The 20,016-nt window shown below is 38.9% G+C and overlaps 2 protein-coding genes across 2 annotated transcripts in view; both read left to right on the top strand.

The window, feature by feature from the left end:
- The first annotated feature begins 657 nt into the window (after nucleotides 1-657).
- Nucleotides 658-10,172, top strand: LOC109464988 (tripartite motif-containing protein 2-like). The gene is made up of 4 exons (XM_019762105.1): nucleotides 658-889; nucleotides 1,167-1,328; nucleotides 2,186-2,467; nucleotides 9,349-10,172. The coding sequence occupies exons 1-4, from the start codon at nucleotides 658-660 to the stop codon at nucleotides 10,170-10,172; spliced, it is 1,500 nt and encodes a 499-aa protein (XP_019617664.1).
- Nucleotides 10,173-17,092: 6,920 nt separating this feature from the next.
- LOC109464987 (polycystic kidney disease protein 1-like 2) overlaps nucleotides 17,093-20,016 on the top strand; it is a 60,705-nt gene continuing 57,781 nt past the window's right edge. Inside the window, exons 1-2 of the mRNA XM_019762104.1 lie at nucleotides 17,093-17,174; nucleotides 17,953-18,124. Coding sequence (XP_019617663.1) covers nucleotides 17,093-17,174; nucleotides 17,953-18,124 — 254 coding nt within the window. The remainder of the gene's footprint in view (nucleotides 17,175-17,952; nucleotides 18,125-20,016) is intronic.

The following is a 20,016-nucleotide window of genomic DNA, read 5'->3' as shown; positions in this document are numbered from 1 at the left end:
CGTTGGATATATACTGGCCTATGTACAGGGAAGTTTCGTCGGAACATGATATGAGTAGAGTAAAAGTATCTGAGATTGTTACGTGTGCGCAATAAATATGAACAAGTTGTGGACAGTTACCACCACTGAAAAAAGTCAGTAGATTGTAAATTTCTTCCACTTTTTGAGCCATAATGGCTTAGGCTGATTTATGCGACACATACCGTAGACGGTAGACTAATATACGCTTCAAATATATTTTGAGAAATGTGGACGCAATTCAATTTTCAGATTCTTCAGATTATTTCAAGCTACAATAACGATATCCTAGACCACTTTCTGTTGGACCAATGAAATCTTTGTTTGGATAAAAGTAATAGGTGCAGTTCAAAACAAATTTATCAAATTTTACATGATTAATACGTCTGGACGCAATCCATGTACTTATATACAAGGCTTATGCATACAATTGACCTGCTTCAACTGTTATATATATCACTTACCAGTAAATACAACAGCAAATGCTTAAATTTTTTGGAATATTGGAAGTTTTAACAGTAGGGCAAGTAGTAAGAAGTGGCGAGTCGTTTTGAGCAGTAGAGAGAGGTAGAAGCTGTGATTTGTCTCTTCTAGGAAGAAGAAAACAAAATTGTGGTAAAACGTGAACAATCTGTCGCGATGTCTGTAGTAGAGGGTCCGTCTAATGGTGAAGACACTCACGCCCCAGACGATAGCGTGGAAGAAATGGAGAATTCTCACTGCTCCACACAGACAGATGGATATGGTGACGGCTTCATCGTGCCATATCTCACTGCTTACCACCTGGGGAATCTGGATGCAGAAAATCCAGGGGAGATCGCGTCGTCTCAACAGGAGCCAAGGTGTCATCATGATGCTTCTTTCTCGAAAGGTGAGATTTCCAATGTGTAATTTTATTGCAAGAGTTCAGATTGACATTGCATGTTTTTACAAAAAAATGTGGTAAAATGCAATACATATATAGACTAAAATCCCATACTGGGTTATTTCAAGAGTTGGAATTTGGCCTCAGGGTTGCAGCGAGCTTGACAAATACAATTGATTCAATGTATACATTCAATAGCGTGAGAGTTTGTAGCAAATACAACTAACAATTTACATACTGCACCCAAAATAGATATTTAATTCATTTTTTTTCTATTTAGTAGGTGGAACAGACGACGACAACATCGAGCCATATCTTGTTTCTTACCACTTCGAAGTCACCCACTGCGGAAGTGCCAGTGGCCCGGTTCAGAATGAAAAGGAGGCATCGTTGAGTGAAGATCACACCGACATGTCCAGACGCTTTAAACCTCCTTTAAGAAACGGTATGTTTATTGTTTATTTATTGTTTATTACCAGTTTGCATCATTATCATAACTCTTTTCTTGACTGTAGCTTTTTTTGATTTCAATTGTTCTTTAAAAAACTGTCTTTGCATGCTTCAAGAACATAATTCTTAGTTTCTTTCTAAGAAAAATTATTACAGAGTAGTGTTCACTGACGGGAACACCAAAACAGCAAATCAGGGCATTTTTATTCATTGAATAATTGTACAATAAACGTACGATATTTTGGTAGATATTATCATTTCCTGGTACAACTAAACCAAAAATTACCTGATTTGCATAACAAGAAACAATAAACCTTAGGAGTATGTTATTGGAAAGGTTAACACCATTTAGCGAAGGTATGGGGTCGCGGAACTCAAGTTCCGATAGCACATTAACCCCGGTACCACTACAATCTGATTTGTTTGTTTTCCTTGTTTTTTCAATCATTTGTTTTAATCGTTAATTTTTATGTTAATTATCTAATCAGTTTATTTCTGTAACAGCAACCTGAATTATACGACTTTTGTTTAATTTCTTTTCGTAGATGTAAAAACTAGTTTACACACTTTAGTTATTATTTCTGTGTCTTGATTTTGTTTAATTAATCAATTATTTCATTGTTTAATTTTAATGTTTTATTCAAATATGTTTTGTCATGTATCATAGTTACCTTTGTTTGGGGCAGGCCCTTTAAAAAAAACCACCTAGGTTTCTTGCCTACCCCGCATATTCTCTTATTGTTATTGTTTGATTATGTAACTTTTTTATACGTGCAAATAATAAATAAATAAATAAACAAAATTAGAAATACATTGGGTTATGATGCAATTTACAGTGTTTATGTCTTATAGAAGCGCTAAGAAGAAGGTCCAACGGCATCCATGAAGACACTTTACAAGATGAAGAGTCAACTCAAACCAAGGAGGATCATGATACTAGCATTTCGCAAGACCCAAAAGACCACTACTATTCATCCATTGGTGACCACGACTATACCTACATCGACAACACATCGATAGCGGGTAGACAACATGTAAAGGAAGAGAGAGGTTCGGATTCCGTCACTCATGGTCTAGACCCATCCCAAACAACCGAGCCCATGAAAAGCACTTTACAACATGAAGAACATGGGGGTAAACTATATTTATTTATTTAAATTGCCAACATTGCAATACCCTGGAAGGCCCTGGCAGCTGCAGATTATGTCGGGCCCCACATTATGAAATACATACATACATACACACATCATTGCACAATAAAGTCACAAAACACAGAAATCTCTTATACCTAAAATCCATAACACTAGGCAAATGACAGTATAAACAAGTAACAATATAACTTAGTCTGGTAGGAGGCCAGAGGTCATTCAGATATATAATATTTCTATATTTACAGTATTGTAGGAATAGATGGAAGGGCTAAAAGTTAGAAACGGTTCGTTGATGAAATATACTTCCCAAAATATTTGTAGTTTTATAGTAAATGCATGCATATATGCCCCTTTTGCTGTGATAATACTGGGTAGTTTTCACTTATTTCCAGACTTTGCTGCTGGTACTGTATTAGAAAAAGAGACAAAATCTTTTATTGTCGTATTTCTGTTTATTCTACAAGTAGAAAGCTAATATTGACCTACATGTGTATTACGGCAGATAATATTACTTGACATGTAAGATGATATAGCAAATGTAACGTTGCGAGGTAAATCTATCTAGCAATATTTGCTTATTGCGTGATTTAGGTGAAATAGAGAATGAGCTTCACTTCATATTTTATTGCCCTTTTTATGACAATCTTCGCCAAGCACTATTTGAGAAAATGTACATAAAGGAACCCAATATCATGTGGGAAAGAGACGAAAAAAAACTAAACTGATTATTTAATGAGTGTGTTTTTGAAATTGCATTTTTTATTTATCAAGCTTGGAAAAAGCGTAAAACCTTCATTTATTCATAAGTTTCTCCTTTTGTTTTCTTTTTCCCGGATTGGTTCATATACACATGTATCTAAGTTCATTTTACTTTATGTACTTCCGAGTTGCATTTATGTACTCTGGACAATTTGAGTTGACACTTGTGACTCTTATGTACCGATTATGTTATGTTCAACTTTGTATAAGCTATTTAATTTCATTTGATGTTTCCTTTTGACTCGGACTTGGATTTATGTTTATATGATTTCTGTACATTTGTTTATGTTCATGTTTATGTTTTGGTGTCTTATAAGCCCATATGGACTGGGCGACAAAAGTCGCAAGACACGTAAATAAAAATTCATTCATTCATTCATTCATTCATTCATTCATTCATTCATTCATTTATTCATTCATTCATTCATTCATTCATTCATTCATTCATTCATTCATTCATTCATTCTATCTAGCAGCCATGCTGGTCTGCTGGCTTCGGCGTATCAAAAATGTGGCAACCGCCATCTTTGTCGCCGCCTTGATCGTCGTTGGGCTGTTGCTGGTGACGGGGGTACTCCCTCCTGTCATGGATAAGCACGCTGTAGGTTTACCGACTTTGCCCTTTGCTTTCCAGGGGTGCCAGAGTATACAGTGCAATTTTACGGTATACAGTGCAAGTTTACTAGTATACAGTGCAATTTTACGGAATACAGTGCAATTTTACTAATGACGTAACCTGGGCCCAGCTTTCCAGGGACGCCGCTGACAGAGCGTACTCACATCTTTCTCTGTTTTTCGAGCGAATTTGGACCTTTCTCATAGACCTTTAGTCAAATCACTACATGCTACACACAGGGCATGTTACTGCACAGGGATCATTTTGAATAAGGTCAAAAATGACAGTATTTGAGTCAGCGGCGTCCGCCATCTTGAAAATGAGAAAGAAGGGAAAGCCGGGTTAAAGTCACATGATTCAACGTCACTAATAAAATTGCACTGTATTCCGTAAAATTGCACTGTATTCTAATACGATTGCACTGTATTCCGTAAAATTGCACTGTATACTAATACGATTGCACTGTATTCTGTAAAATTGCACTGTATACTAGTAAAATTGCACTGTATACTCTGGCACCCCTGCTTTCGCTTTAACTTAGACTAGTCATAGATCATAGGTCTAAAAAAAGCACATATAATATCTGAATATAAACTAATTGAAAGTTAGATTGCTCTGTTAGAATCCTTTTGGAACTTTGTTCTTTTGCCATCATCTGGGGTTCTTTTATAGTGCATTCTTTCTGCGATACACGGCTTGTGAATGCAGAAAACCTGTGTGCATCTGTTCCTACCTGTTGCACTAAAAAAAACACTACAGAATTACAAAATTTGGGTGAGTCCAATTTTTGTGTTGGAAATTACAGTTAAATCTCGCTCATAATTACAGAGTTATTGTTGTAAAGTCGCTACTTGCAAACCTTTGAGTACATCTATCCTGCCATTAGTTTTGTTATGTTTGTAGATTGATCCTAAGTTACATAGTTTTCTTACAAATCGGTACACATGATTTTTTTTCCTCTGACGAACTTTCGGCGGCTGCTATTCTGCGTTATTCTGTGATGTTTAAAACCCTTGTACTGAGGAGCACAACAATTGTTGTTCTGCACATACAGTACCATCTATATAACACTCTGTATAGGTACGATTTGGGGGTATTTCTCGTGCAACGCATCGCACCACAGCGAAACGTAACGAATGCGGAAGTAACTATGCCACTGCAGGGCAAAAAAAAAATTGGGGGTCTATGATCTAATTAAGACACGAAATTATCGAAAGATATTGTGAAAAAATAGAAATGTCAGCAGGGCAAGGGTTAAAACAGGAAACCAACTTCCGAAACGGCAGAGGAAAAGAATAAAATTTCGTTCCTAAGAAAACTAAGTTGTACATATGCCCACATCCAGGTTGGAAATGTAGCATGTACATCATGATAGTGACATGTGGGGTCGTGTTGTGTAGCGGAACCTAGAGGTCCCGGGTTCGAGTCCTGACATGCCACCGATTTTGTGCTCTCGGGAAAGGCACTTTACACGACGTCACTTAGCTCAGGTGTAAATGAGTATTGTCCTGTTATGTATTTGTCCCCTGTGTTGGTGACGGCATTAATATAAATCTCCATTATCCTATGTACAAAATGATATTCCTCCCATCAACTTATTTGGCGCACCTAGCACAGCAGAAATTCATGACATAATTAACAATCTTCAAAATGCTGCCCCTGGTAAGGATGAAATTAATGCTACACTTTTAAAACAGATTAATGCAGAAATCCTAGAACCCATTACTCATGTCTTTAAAATTTCTTTAGAGACAGGAAAAGTGCCCTCCGACTTAAAAGTAGCCAAGGTAATCCCGCTTTTTAAAGCAGGTGACCCATGTGTGTTTACAAATTATCGACCAATTTCTATTTTACCTGCACTCTCAAAAATTCTAGAAAAAATAGTGTATAACAGAATCTTGAAGCACCTTGAAAATAACAACATTTTATACACTCACCAATACGGATTCCGTAAAAACCATTCAACACATATGGCCCTACTACAACTAGTAAATAAAATCACCTCAGCTTTGGATAAAAATGAATTCAGTATTGGTATTTTTCTCGATTTATCGAAAGCTTTCGATACCGTGGACCATAACATATTACTTAGCAAACTAAACTCCTACGGCTTTAAAGGTACAGCCCTTCAATGGTTAAAAGATTATTTGTCCGATAGAATGCAGTATGTTTCGAGTAATAACTTCACTTCATCCCTGAAATCAGTAACATGCGGAGTCCCACAAGGATCTATACTCGGTCCTCTTTTGTTCTTAATTTATGTTAACGACCTTGCCCTGGTATCAGTCAAACTCTTCGCTCTATTATTTGCCGATGATACTAATCTTTTCTTTTCTCACAATAATTTTCATACACTAATAACAATCGTTAATGAAGAGCTGTGCAAACTAAACGAATGGTTTAAGTCAAATAAGCTGTCTCTTAACATAGATAAAACGAACTTCATTATCTTCACAGGTAGAAATAAGAAATACGACAAAGAAAGGGCTACGATATACATAGACAATAAACTAATCAAACAGGTATGTAACACACGATTTCTAGGAGTCCTTATTGATGAGAAACTCACATGGAAGTTCCATATTGACCTTATTTGTAAACAAATCTATAAGAATATTGGTATAATAAGAAAAGTTGCAAGTTGCCTATCACGTAAAATATTTATCACTCTGTACTATACTTTGATTTATCCCTACTTAACATATTGTAATATAGTCTGGGCTAGTACGTACACTACTTCAATCCGTCCGCTGCATCAGCTGCAGAAGCGCTTTGTTAGGATCGCGTCTAATGTTCCATTTTTTGCTAACTCTGCGGTTCTATTTTACAACTTGAAAAGTTTAACAGTGTATGACATAAATAAACTCCAAACAGCAATTTTCGTCCACAAAGTCTTACACAAAAGTTCACAATTACCAGTTCAATTCAAGGACATATTTCAATACAACTCAGATATCCACAGTTACAGTACCAGAAAGCAAAATGATTTAAGGCCAATCCTGACAAAATCAAATATGAAACAGTTCACGATAATGTTTAGAGGTCCGTTAATTTGGAACAGTATAAGTCATTCTCAGCAGAATTGCCAATCCCTTTCAACTTTTAAACGACATCTAAAAACTGACCTAATAGAGAAGCCATCTACCACTTCCTGATTTGCTTTTGTTTTCCTTGTTTTCTTATGCTACGATATTTTCCTTGTGTTAATATTGGTTTCTTATGTTTTTCTTACTCATATTAACTTATGATTTGACTATTGGAAATGTATTTTTTGTTGAATACGATATGTTTTGATTGTCTTACTTTATTGTTTAGACATTTAGTTTGCCGTGTTAACTTTATATTATCTTGTTTGAGTTAATTTTCTCTTGTTTGTCCCTTAAGACATGCATGTTAATTGTTAACGTAAATAATGTATGTAAATATGAGATCGTTAACAGGATTTGGGAGAGCCCACTAGATAAACCTCCTGGTTTCTTGGGCTCTCCAGCATGTATTTGATTGTACATAATTTCTTTTTATACCATTACTTTTTTTATGTGCGAAAGAACAATAAACAAACAATAAACAATAAGTTGAAAAAACTTGAGTGTGTCGTCACCACGTCTGGTGATTACATGTTGGAATATAAAAAAATAGTGACATTTGCGTTTTTACATCGTTTCGTAATCTTACAGTCACATTCTGGACCAGGTACAACTCAGTCAACTACTACATGGCTAAGGAGATCTTCATTTGATGTTCCAAAGTCGGAAACAACGGTAGGTTCAGGCACAACTGAAATCGGAGAGGTGCGTAAATGACTTATTACTGTTACAGGTAATTACTGTTACTACTATTAGAGGCAAGTGTCTATTTGATTTTTTTGTTGTTGATTTCATTAGTTTGCACATTAAGCAAAACAGACAATAATAATACAAAACAAGGATAAAACAGGTGCAGGAGGAGGGGAGAAGCATGGAATGCTTATACAAGGCCCTCCTCCTCTAAACTATACAAAATTAAATATAATCACTAAATGGAAATAATACACCAGAAAATGGAAATAATACAATAAGGATAATCAAATAATATACGGTAGAAATTAATGAGGTAATGTAAGTTAAAAATACAGTGCAATAATGATAATGTCTGATAATAATTAGTATGAGTTGAAATAATAGAAAACACTAAATGAAACTACTACAGGGGGCTAGGTTCGTTTATCAGATGTTTTTTCAGAGCTTGTTTGAATGAGAGAAAAGACAAGGTAGGACTCTTTAGGGCTGGAGTAAGTTCATTCCATGTGTCTATCATTTTTTTTACCAAAGGTGTCGTCAAACTCCAGCTCTAAGCATAGCATGTCAACAACCACGGCACAGACAGAAATGAATGGAGGTAAGACCATCATATCGCCTATGTAACAGTGTTATACTGTACCCCATGTTACATAGTCATGACACGATTGCACCCTCCCATCTGCTCAGAAAGCTTGTAGCTGTTTACCTCAAAGCATTAAAATTCATTACCTCAATAAAAAATTAAGGTATTGTTTTTGGCGCGTCTGTCTCTCTGTGTGTGTGTGTGTGTGTGTGTGTGTGTGTGTGTGTGTTTCCGCACATTTAGCTTCAGGACGCCTTTATGGATTGTGATGATATTTGGTATGCTGGTAGGTCTTAGGAAGCCAAAGGTAAAGGTTAAATATGGGCCTCCTGGTGGCTGACCATGGTACTGCAGCAGAACATTCGGTTTTTGTATCTTTCGCGAGGCAGGGAAAACAGATGTGCGGGTTATGCAACAAAACACCAGCACACGTGTGGAGGCATCGCGCCTGATTAATGAGGTTCTCCCTCTGGAATAGGCTAAATGTGTCATGTCTATTACAGTCTGACCTATTTCAGGCCAAAGATTTGAAAACAAAAACCTGTGTTATTTTGTTCTGTACTGTAGTGTAGTGTACTGTGTAAAAACATTTACAAAAACTCATACATTTCATGGAGGTATGAGATCTCCGAATTCTTGTTTAGGAAGTGCAAATTCCCAACAGGATCTCATGATTCATTTTCTCAAGTAACGTTAGCACCGTAATTGAAGGAACAGTTCTTAGATGTTTGATGTTGGTTGTTTTTTCTCTTTTGCTTTTGACATAGTGCTTTTTACATCGGAATAAAATCAGAGTATTCCCAAGATCGCAACATCCAAACCCGGAAATTCTGTTGCTGTACCAAAAAACAAACACTACAATTTGTTTATGTCTTGGATAGCTAACAACATACCGAATTTCACAAAAATTCATTCATAGCCTTTTGAGTTGCGCTATTGAACAAAACATCACAACGAACTAACCCTACCGAAACAGCTTCCAGGCTTCTAACAAAGAAGATGTCACATATTGATTCAAAATATTCTATAACAATAATAATGGTAATAATAATCCAAAAATCAACTGCAGGGATTTACTCATCAATCGATCGTTGTATTCTAGGTAGTTTTAATGATTTATTCCCTAGGTATTGAGGTCAAACCAGTCAAGGCAACAAAATCCTTTGATGTCGAGGGGCATCCACTCAAAGTCACTGTGTCTACAAGTGGGAGGATAGCCGTAATGTTCACAGGTCGAAGAGTCGGCATCTATGACAGTGAGGGTATCTTCATCATGTATTTCTTAACATATATGAGAAAAAGACGGGGAGAGACAATTCGCATTTTCCCCCACGATGTTTCGTTTGGTACCCTCAACAACAACGACGTTTGGATTGTAGGCGGGAATAAGCTGTCCCACTATATCGCGCTGTATGATTGTAGTGGACGCTTTAAATACAGTTTTGCAATTCCTCGCATCTCGGAACCTCGTAGACTTGCCCTGAACAGATTGTCCAATCGCGCCATTGTGACAGAGACGGTCGAACATCGCGGGGCGGTGAAAGTCTTCGGTTTAAACGGGATGCTTGAGCGAAGTTTTGGGAGGCGGCAGGGTTTGATGCACCCGACAGGCATCACAGAGGACAGCGAGGACTCTATCCTAGTGTTAGACTCCTCCACTGCCTACATCTACGTGTTTCGCGACAATGGACAGTTCATGTTCAAGTTTGCAGGAAACGGCACCAACAACGGCCGATTGAGCCACCCCCTTGACATCTGTACGGACAGTTCTCGTCACATCATCGTGGCTGACTCGGGAAACAGGCGGGTGGAGATGTTCACAAGCCGCGGGGAATTTATCCGGCACATCGCTACTGATGTCGAGCCTCTGAGCATTGCCGCTGGTCCAGACGGACAGTTAGTCCTAACTGAAGCGTTGAACAAAAAAGTGACCATTTTGACGAACTATTGAATTCTTGTAAGATTAGTTATATTTATCGAAAACATATTGTTTTTGCTCTTTTTTTTATCTTCTTCTTCTTCTCCAAACAAATAAGGTCAATGACCTGAACCAGACGTTTGTCACCATGGTAACTAGTGTTGGGTAACATCATGTTGCAATTTTACAGCAGGAGGGATTTAGACTGCTGTCACCATATATATGAATGTGTTTGTGTAAGAATCAACAGAGCAGACCATATGCAAAGGTATTGAATTCTTGTAAGGCCACAGCAAGTAATTTTTATGGATGACATCAGCGCGCGCATTAATTGTCGCCTGATTTTGGAAAAAAAGAAACCTTGTTGCCTTCTGACAGTGGTCAACATGCCAAAAATGGCAAATATGTCTGTTGCCATGCCGGAAGGTGGATGGCAGATAACTATGAAGAGAAGAGACAAGAAAAGGCTCTGATTTAATGTTTGGTTTCTTACTTTGATGCAGTGATATGCTGACTTTGTATATGTGATGTTCCCAATGAATCAAAACCATTTGTACAATGATTGAGTCAAAATTTTAAAATGTAGGAACTTTGTTTTTTCGCCCGCTCGCATTAGATTTGGAGTCTGCGGAGGATGTCATCCATAAAACTTACTTCCTGTGGCGTAAGATTAGTTTCTTTGTGATTTTGTCCACTCTTCGTGTGAGATGGAAAACTTCAAATTCCATTGTAACGTGATTGTTGTAGACTGATAGAAATAATCAAGGTTCTTCATCTTTTACATTACGGATCATCCTTTTGCAGTTTTGAGAGTAATTGTAAAATTATGAGCTTTACTCAGAACTTCATTATCAAAAATGGTCGTTTTGTATCCGATTGATCTTTTCGACTTCAATTATTCTACCTGTGTCCTATCAGTAATTCTAAGGGATAGGGGTTGGGACTTGCGCTCGTCGAATTCAATTTACTATTCATTTGGCTAATAGTATGTAATTAGTATATTTTTCCACGTAATTGGTATATCTTTGTTTATTCATTTTGTGTAGACGGCGCCGTTAATATTAGTTCCACGGAACTTGAGTGCGGCGTCATCTTGTCTGTATTTATGTTTTTTTGATGTCTTAATTTAAAAAAAAAATCGTCGTTTCTGTTTATTCTTGTCAAGCATGTTGACGAGTAAATGGAATGGCTTTCTGAACTAATAGCACATGCTTAGTGTCACTCAGACTTTTGACATGGCCTATCGGTCGGCAATAGAAACATTTATTGTTCATTCGTTCTTGTGTCCTTGTTTCTGCGAAATGACACAACACAGGTCTTCTACAAGTATACAGATACAAGTCAAGTCAATCAAGTCAATCTTTATTGCACAACAATTGTAACAGGTACAATGTATGGCAAACTCTTCAGTACTACATATCTGACTAACATCTACTCTCACGTCTACAGTAATACCTACAAGTTCTGTATCGAAAATAACATTATACTTTTTCAAAAAGATAATATAGTACATGTATATATATATGGAACATGGCTTACATGATAATGTATTTGTCTTGGGTTCTATGGCTGTGTAAGCTAGAGTGTTGGTTGAGTCCGATATAATATGATTCCTTTTAACTAAAGTGTTGGATATATACTGGCCTATGTACAGGGAAGTTTCGTCGGAACATGACATGAGTAGACTAAAAGTATCTGAGATTGTTACGTGTGCGCAATAAATATGAACAAGTTGTGGACAGTTGCCACTACTGAAAAAAGTCAGTAGATTGTAAATTTGTTCCTCTTTTTGAGCCATAATGGCTTAGGCTGATTTATGCGACACATACCGTAGACGGTAGACTAATATACGCTTAAAATATATTTTGAGAAATGTGGACGCAATTCAATTTTGAGATTAGTCAGATTATTTCAAGCTACAATAACGAAATCCTAGCCCACTTTTTGTTAGACTAATGACGTCTTCGGGTTGGATAAAAGTAATAGGTGCAGTTTTATCCAATTTTACATGGTTGATACGTCTGGACGCAATACATGTACTTATATAAAGGACTTATACAAGTACTTATATAAGGGATATATACAGGGTGACAAAGGATGTACAATGTATCTTAAACTTAATATTTAGAACTCAAGAAAATATGATAAAGAAGAAAAACGGCACAAATATAACCCTTTTCTAGTATCGACTTAGTATCACAGTTAGCCTGGAAATAGAATTACTAGTATGAGCAAGACGTTAGTATTAAACCTTGAAGAAAAGAGAGCCGGACACTTTGTGACCGTCAGCTGGGGTGAGCTAGTGACCAACGATCGCTAGATGGCGTTTCAGTACCAAGGCTATGCTATACATTTGCTACATTCACCCCCATGTACACGGTGCGGTGTTTCGCCGTAACTGTATTTTTTAAATAAATGTTTTTTTTATTGGCTAAACAGTACCCGTGCAGCCATTATACAGGGTATCACATAATAATCAATACAAATCACAACAATCAAATAACACACATAATGCACATATCTGTCGCAAGGGTCTGTGCGGCTGCCTCAATACGGTGACCTCAATACGACTTTCCCCAACCGAAGTTAGGTACCCATTCATACCTGGGTGGAGTGAGGAAAGTCGTGTTAAGTGCCTTTCCCAAGGACACAACGTCGGGGCGCATGTTCAGACTTGTCCCGGGTACAACTCGGGATCGAACCCGGGTCTCCCCGGTTCATAGTCGAACGCTCTACCACTACGCCACCCGACGCCACACAAAACTGGTGCTATGAGTAAACATATTTAAGCAGGCTCCTTGACTTTGAGAGAAATTAAGACTAGTTTTCTTTATTTGGTGGAGAAACGGATCGCGATAAGGCCACACTGATTCAACTTAACATGATTCAATTGTATGGGTGACATCCTCTGAAGACCCCCCCCCCCAAAAAAAAAACAGTCCCGCTCCCAAAAAATGTCCTCCAAAAAAGTCCCGCTCTCAAAAATATTTTTCTACCGGTGCAATATCTCAATTGCTAGAGTGCTCGCTTTGTAACCGGGAGGTCGTGAGTTCAAACCCCGGCAGGGTCATACCAAAGACTTTAAAAATGGTACACGCTTCTTTCTCTGCTTAGCACTCAGCACATATGAAAAAGAGTATGGGAAGGTCAAACACACAGCACTACCAGCAGACCAGCCCCCTGCTGTAGTGCAACTGCACAACTGTGTGTCGCCCAAGGGCTACACACAGTTGTGCTACACAAATGGGCTACACAAATGGGCTACACAGGGCTACACAAATGGATATGGGCACCACCCTACGCTTGGCATAAGGGCACGGGAGACCCTTCCTTTCCTTTCCTACATTTACGAGCTGGACATGGGCATATGAACATGCCGTTTCACACAAGGGCTACGGAAATGGAGATGGGCACCACCCTACGCTAGGCATAAGAGCACGGGAGACCTTCTTCTTCCCACAAAATGCTGCTAAACTACATACAGGAATGCAAAGCTGGTATTGTGAATTTGTGGCAGTAGCAGTACATGACTACTTTTACGACAAGCCGTCACATGCTGGCCTTTTGTGGCAACAAATGACAAAACATGCAAGACAAATGACAAAACATGACAAAACATGCAAGACTGAGGAAATTTACTTTGAAAATACAGTTTTACCGCCCTAGGGCTGAAATCGCTTTGGGTGCCTTTTTTTTTATATATTCGAACCTCTAATCACAAGACGTGGTGACGGTACGCTCAAGTTTTTTTAACTTATATTAATGCCACCACCAACACGGGACAAACACATGACAGGACAATACTCATTTTCATGATCACCTGAGCGTAGTGAGGAAAGTCGTGTAAAGTGCCTTTTCCCAGGGCACAAGATCGGTGGCATGTCAGGACTCGAACCCGGGACCTCTCGGTTCCGAGTCGAGCACTCTGCCGCTTCGCCACACGACCCCACTTGGCCTTTAATACCGACCACGCTCCAACGTCTGGAAGCAAAATCCGTCTGAGCTCAAAATATAATCCAATCAACTGACCAGCCTTAGACTCATTCCCGGAACCTCCAGGGACGCAGAAAATTAGTCTGTCTCGTTGCTATGGCAACAGAGGATACAAACACGTCAATAACTTTCTGGCGGGCTTGGCGAGTTTTGACATTTAGGTTCTAAAAGCATATATAGATCTATCCACCAAAATAAACGAAGGACAGAAAAATTACACATCTTATATTACGTAGCATATAGATCTTTGAGCTTTTAAAACTGCAGAAACAAGCCCCAAGATTAGTCCTTTATTTACTGGGTGGTACCCTACAAATCAGCCCAGGGCCCTTCCAGTAACCATGTTCCGTCAGAATTTTGGGTATTTTTGGCCCATGAGGGTCAATCTACATTGGGATAGTGTGGTTTCAACCTGATATGTAGATAAATGACTAGAATATTGGCTCTGAAAAATTGGGGTTTCAAGCGCTAAAAACTGCAGGCTGAATGTTACCGCTATCTTCGTCCTGGATACTAGACGTATGTACACTATACAAGAAAATTTTAGACAGTGACACAGAACACAATGTACTGGCAACTTTCATGTGGAGAGAAATGTCTATACTTATCTTTAATGTACAAAAACCTGTGAAGTTCTGTAAAGGCCTTCCGCGTGCACAGCTACAGAACAACATGGGAGCTTTATTCAAATTAGGTATTCATAAAACTTCTCTTGTCGAAAATATCTATTCCATATTGGATGTCTTACGCACGTTGGGAGGGTTTCGGATTGTATACAAGTGTGGTGATGGCTGCAACACACAAATAAAAGTACAGAACTTAGGTTTTAAATTTGTGCAGCGAAGATAAGGATAGCAATTGCTTCCCTTTACGTGAAAGTTATCTGTATCTGTATCTGTATCTGTATAGCCGATATAACCGCCCTTCGGCGTAACACACCAGCTTCTGTATCTGTATAGCTGGTATAACCGCCCTTCGGCGTAACACACCAGCTTCTGTATCTGTATAGCCGGTATAACCGCCCTTCGGCGTAACACACCAGCTTCTGTATCGGTATAGCCGGTATAACCGCCCTTCGGCGTAACACACCAGCTTCTGTATCTGTATAGCCGGTATAACCGCCCTTCGGCGTAACCACCAGCTTCGCAGGCACGCGGCGCGGCGGCAGCTAGCTATATTACACCGAACGGCTTGTTACACTCGATCTTTGCACATTCGATTGCAGGAGTTGTTTAAAGCTTTCTAGTGATGATGCCCCAGCTGTACTTGGTGGCAACGAGTTCCAGTCTAAGATAGTTCTGGGGAAATACGAGTTTTTGAATACCTCAATTCTTGGTTGATAACTGATATTTGAAGGCATGACTGTTTCTTGTTCTTTTCTGGGCTGGTATCAGATACTTAGTGGTTGGTACGTCCACCAGTTTATTAGCCATTTTGTACATTATGCACAGTCTGGACATTCTACGTCTGTCTTCCAGTGACCCCCACTGTAGGTTTCTTTTCATTTCCGTTACACTAGCGCCCCTTTGATAGTTGTTCGTGCAGAATCTTAGTTCGTTATAAGTACATCGTTAGAAAGTTATAAGTACACTGTGTTCTATACAATTGGCTGATAAAACTCCTCTTGTCGAAAATATCTTGTACGTGCGTCTGGTGTCAAGGACACAACATGCAGGCTACTAGGTTTTTATGATAGCTCATAAAATTCTGTCTGTTGCCCCTGCACAGGTACACAATAGAATCAGGGACTCGGAAGGAATTTTCTATTGTGTGTTTCCTCCCAGCTTTGGGTACTATCCAGACCACATCCACCCAAAGTTGGGCAGAGACACAAAAGAAAATTTCTTCCGAGTCCCTGATTCTATTGTGTATCTGTGTATGAGCAACTGGCGGTAAACGTAAATATTTTATGAGCTGTCACAAACCTAGTAGCCTACATGATGTGTCCTTGAAACTAGACGCACACGTGTACAAGATATTTTCGACAATACAAGAGTAGTTTTATCAGCCAATTACTGTAATTCTCTTTATGTTCACGGTATCAAAAGTGCACGGTCTGAGAAAAATGGAACATTTTGAGGAACTATATATATTCACGGTGGTGACCTGTGCAGGAAAAAGAAAGTCCAGGAATTATTTGTTAACTGTAATGATAAGTTCGCAGTACAGAAGTGGCAATGAAAACAGTAAACATAACAGTACAGTGAAAAAAAATCAGGAATTACAGTATACAGAACACAGTGTATTTGTAACTTTTACTTGGAGGGAAGCAATTTCTACCCGTATCTTCGATGCACAAAACCTAGTAAGTTCTGTACTTTTATTTGCGTGTTGCAGTTATCACCACACTTGTATACAATCCCTCCCAACGTGCGTAAGACATCCAATACGGAATACATTGCTTTCAAAAGCCCCATATCCTTTGTGTATCCTCATGTGCATGGGCAGTTTGCCACTTAGAGTTGGTAAAGATGAAATAAAGACATAAGACACGAAAATCAGAAAAAAAAACACAGTTTAACGGTGATCATTTTGTGACTTGTAACGTGGTTAAAACTATTGGTCTCCTAGTCTCTATCAGACTTACAACGCCGGCTATATATAGGAGAATATAATTGCTAAGGGAGTTTGGCCGCCTTGTAGGTTTGACAGGCCACGGAGGGAAAGAAACTACCTCCCCGTGGCCGGACTCTCTTGGCCAATTTTACTCACTTTTTTTGCCGAATTCTACGATCCGTATTCCCGTAGAAAGGCCTGTTGGAGGCTACCTGTCTCCTGTCATTAGTGGGCTGCTTTGTCGTGCTGGGTTGATGACCGCTGGTGACGTTTGAACCAACATCACCGAGCAACAAATTTACAGCTAGCAGGCACCACGACAACGGCCTAAACAAACCCATAAAAACAGCCACTATCTCAGTGACCAGGCGTGAGACCAGGAGACAGAGGACCTTCGGAGCGCCATGGAGTTTGGCGGCTTGTGGATCCTCCTGGCAGCTTACATCGTCCAAATGGACCAGTGTACGTGTGAACGAATGGAATACGGTAAGTGCAAAACTGTACAACTCAATCGATTGCCTGCACCTTCTCGATCGCATACAAAAGAGAATTTGAGTGGCCATAGGCTATCCTCTGGCCTCCAAGTTAGACCCCCTTTCCCATAGACGAAATGTTGCCTCTCTATCCCTCTTTTACAGATATTGTCATGGTCATTGCTCTGCAGAACTCACCCAACTAGTTCCACCACTTAGAACTTTTAATCGTTCCACTAGGTTCTCCACTAGCTCACACAAGTTCACCGTCCCAATTCCTTGTTCGAAATCTTTTTACAGTGATAGTTTCTTTCCCCGTACGGCCAAGCTTTGGAATTCCCTCCCTGACAAGTGTTTTCCACCAACCTACAATCTACAGGCTTTCAAATCAAACGTTCACCGCCATCTCTTGACATAGCCATGTTTCTCTCATCTTTCTAGTTCAATGCCGAGAAGTGGTCGTATAGACCTTGCTTGGAACCACTCCGTTAACAGTCTTTTGTACCCCGTGCGCTGAAGCTATTGTCTAAGACCTGATCGTTGTATATACTGATTTTATGATGTTATTCGTCTCTGGTAATACTGATTTTGAATGTTTTAACTGTTGTATTCTTAATATGATAAGTTTTTATGATGTATTTTATCGCTAATGATACAAATATATGTAGGATTTTATACTATCTATTTGTAATAACTGGGCGCAAGATGTAAATACTCGACATATTTCATGCACTTATTGTGACATGATATTCAATAAAATCCAAATCTAAATCTTCATGTTGTTCATGTAGAACGGGACCTGTGCAGTAGTGCCACAGTGGTGGTGGGGACCAAGCACTACACCGTCGTAGACAACGCTATGGTGACGTTCGACCAAGCGGTGTCCACCTGCGCTAGCCTTGGGGGCCGGCTGCCATCCACCCGATACCGCGCTTACTTCGAAGCTTACAGCAGGCTAATGAGAGACGTAAAGTATATTCCAGATTCAATATATGGATTTCTTGTTATTTTCGCAGTTAAAAACAACTGATCATGAATTGTAAACCAATTTACAAAACATCGGTACATAAAAACTACAGGTTTGCAATATAATATAAGTTATATAGGCGCCCGATTAACAAACCAATAAAAATACATGTTTCATACATTAAAAATTTCCCGGACTACATTTGATACAGAACACTGTACCAAAAAGACAACAGTAAGGGGTTCAGTCCATAGTTATTGAGGAGTTGGACCATGAACGGTAAAGGCGAGTTCTTACATGTATATCTGTTGGTTCGTGCTCTCGGACAGTCTAGCATCTCACTAATTCTAGCTAGTACTACTGCCAGTTATTTGTGATCTCTGTGGAGGTAGCCAGTGTCTGTATCCTCTAGTATCCTTGATCTTTTCACGCAAACGTCTTTCACATCAGTCAGCCAAATGAGTAAGGCATTGAAACAGATATTTGAAATTCGGAAAAAGCATGATTGAAACAGTTTGTTACGTCTCAGCACGCCGAGACATGTCACTTCTCTTATTTTGACACATTTGGAAAAATATTAATGAAGTCGCTCTATATTGTTTTATCCTATCATAAGTAGAAAAGGCACATGTACAGGAACTATAGACCAAGATGACACAAAGCCCAGGGAACAAAGCAAAAGAGAAAATAGAATATAGTTACGTTATGAGGAAGTTGAATCTATTTAACCAAGAAAATGTCAAGAGAAGAGGGAGAAACACGAGGTAAACAATATATTCCATCCATAGTTGTAAAAATATCTAGAATTTTGAAATGACGTTGTTTTTACTAACTGTGAAGTTTATTAAAGGCATCCAGTACAGTTTTTAGGGCTTGGGAACCCGAATTTTCAAAGTCAATATTCTAGTTGTTTATCTACATACTGAGTTGAAACCACACTATCCCAGTATATATTGCCCCTCCTGGAGCAAACGTTCCCAAAATTCTGACGGAAAATGGTTACTAGAAGGGCCTTTGCTGATTTGTGGGGTACCTCCCAGAAAATAAAGGACTCATCGTGGGGCTTGTTTCTGCAGTTGTAAAAGCCCAAAGTATGAAATACTGACTCAAATGTGCTAATGTAAAGCAGTATGTGTGAATATGACAAAGATTGCCTTATTCAGAACATATCCATTTTGCTGCTCTGAAATCGCATTGTATGCATTTAAACAAACAAACAAGTACAAAGAATTGAGGCATTTGTAACAATAAAAAGTTATAACAATAGCGACCCCCTTGCTGACTTGGAATGGACTCTATTTTTATGAGAACAAGATGCTACAGACATTGTATTTCTGTAGCCTCCACCAGGCCTTTCTACGGGAATAAGGATCGTAGAATTCGGCAAAAAAAAAAGAGTAAAATTGGCCAAGAAAGTCCGGCCACAAGAAAGTTTGGCCACGGGGAGGTAGTTTCTTTCCCACCGAAGGAGGCCAATCAAACCCACAAGGCGACCAAACTCCCCTGGCAAATATTCTCCTGTATATAGCCAGCGTAGTTAGTCTGGTAGAGACTAATATTTATGGTAGTCCACCGTTTCGCATCTCATCTATTATTCAAACCGTTAAACGTCTTGTACATTGCACATGTGATTGGGAGTGACAGTTTTCTGACAGTTTGACATGACAAAAGACTGGTTGCAAGGACATTCCAGTTACAGCTCCATTAGTATGATTGAATGTAAAGCAGTCAGCCATGTTTTCATTTTATATTTTTGTGTTGAATGTCCAAATGCATTTTGCAAAATGTACATTTTCTTATAATTTCCTTAAGAAAGCTGTCTTAAGTAAAGGTCCTACTCTGTGTCATTCTTGTTCCAAAATTTAAATTAAGTTTCAGGATGTAGCAT

The sequence above is a fragment of the Branchiostoma belcheri genome, unplaced genomic scaffold (assembly GCF_001625305.1).
Source record: "Branchiostoma belcheri isolate BF01 breed outbred unplaced genomic scaffold, Haploidv18h27 scaffold145, whole genome shotgun sequence".
Lineage (NCBI taxonomy): Eukaryota > Metazoa > Chordata > Leptocardii > Amphioxiformes > Branchiostomatidae > Branchiostoma > Branchiostoma belcheri.
This window is presented reverse-complemented; position numbering and strand designations above follow the sequence as displayed.

Excerpts from the sequence above, each read along its gene's own strand:
- LOC109464988 (XM_019762105.1), top strand. The coding sequence starts at position 658 with ATGTCTGTAGTAGAGGGTCCGTCTAATGGTGAAGACACTCACGCCCCA. Across the intron at positions 1,329-2,185 it reads TAAACCTCCTTTAAGAAACG|AAGCGCTAAGAAGAAGGTCC; the intron begins GTATGTTTATTG and ends TATGTCTTATAG. Across the intron at positions 2,468-9,348 it reads ACAACATGAAGAACATGGGG|GTATTGAGGTCAAACCAGTC; the intron begins GTAAACTATATT and ends TTTATTCCCTAG.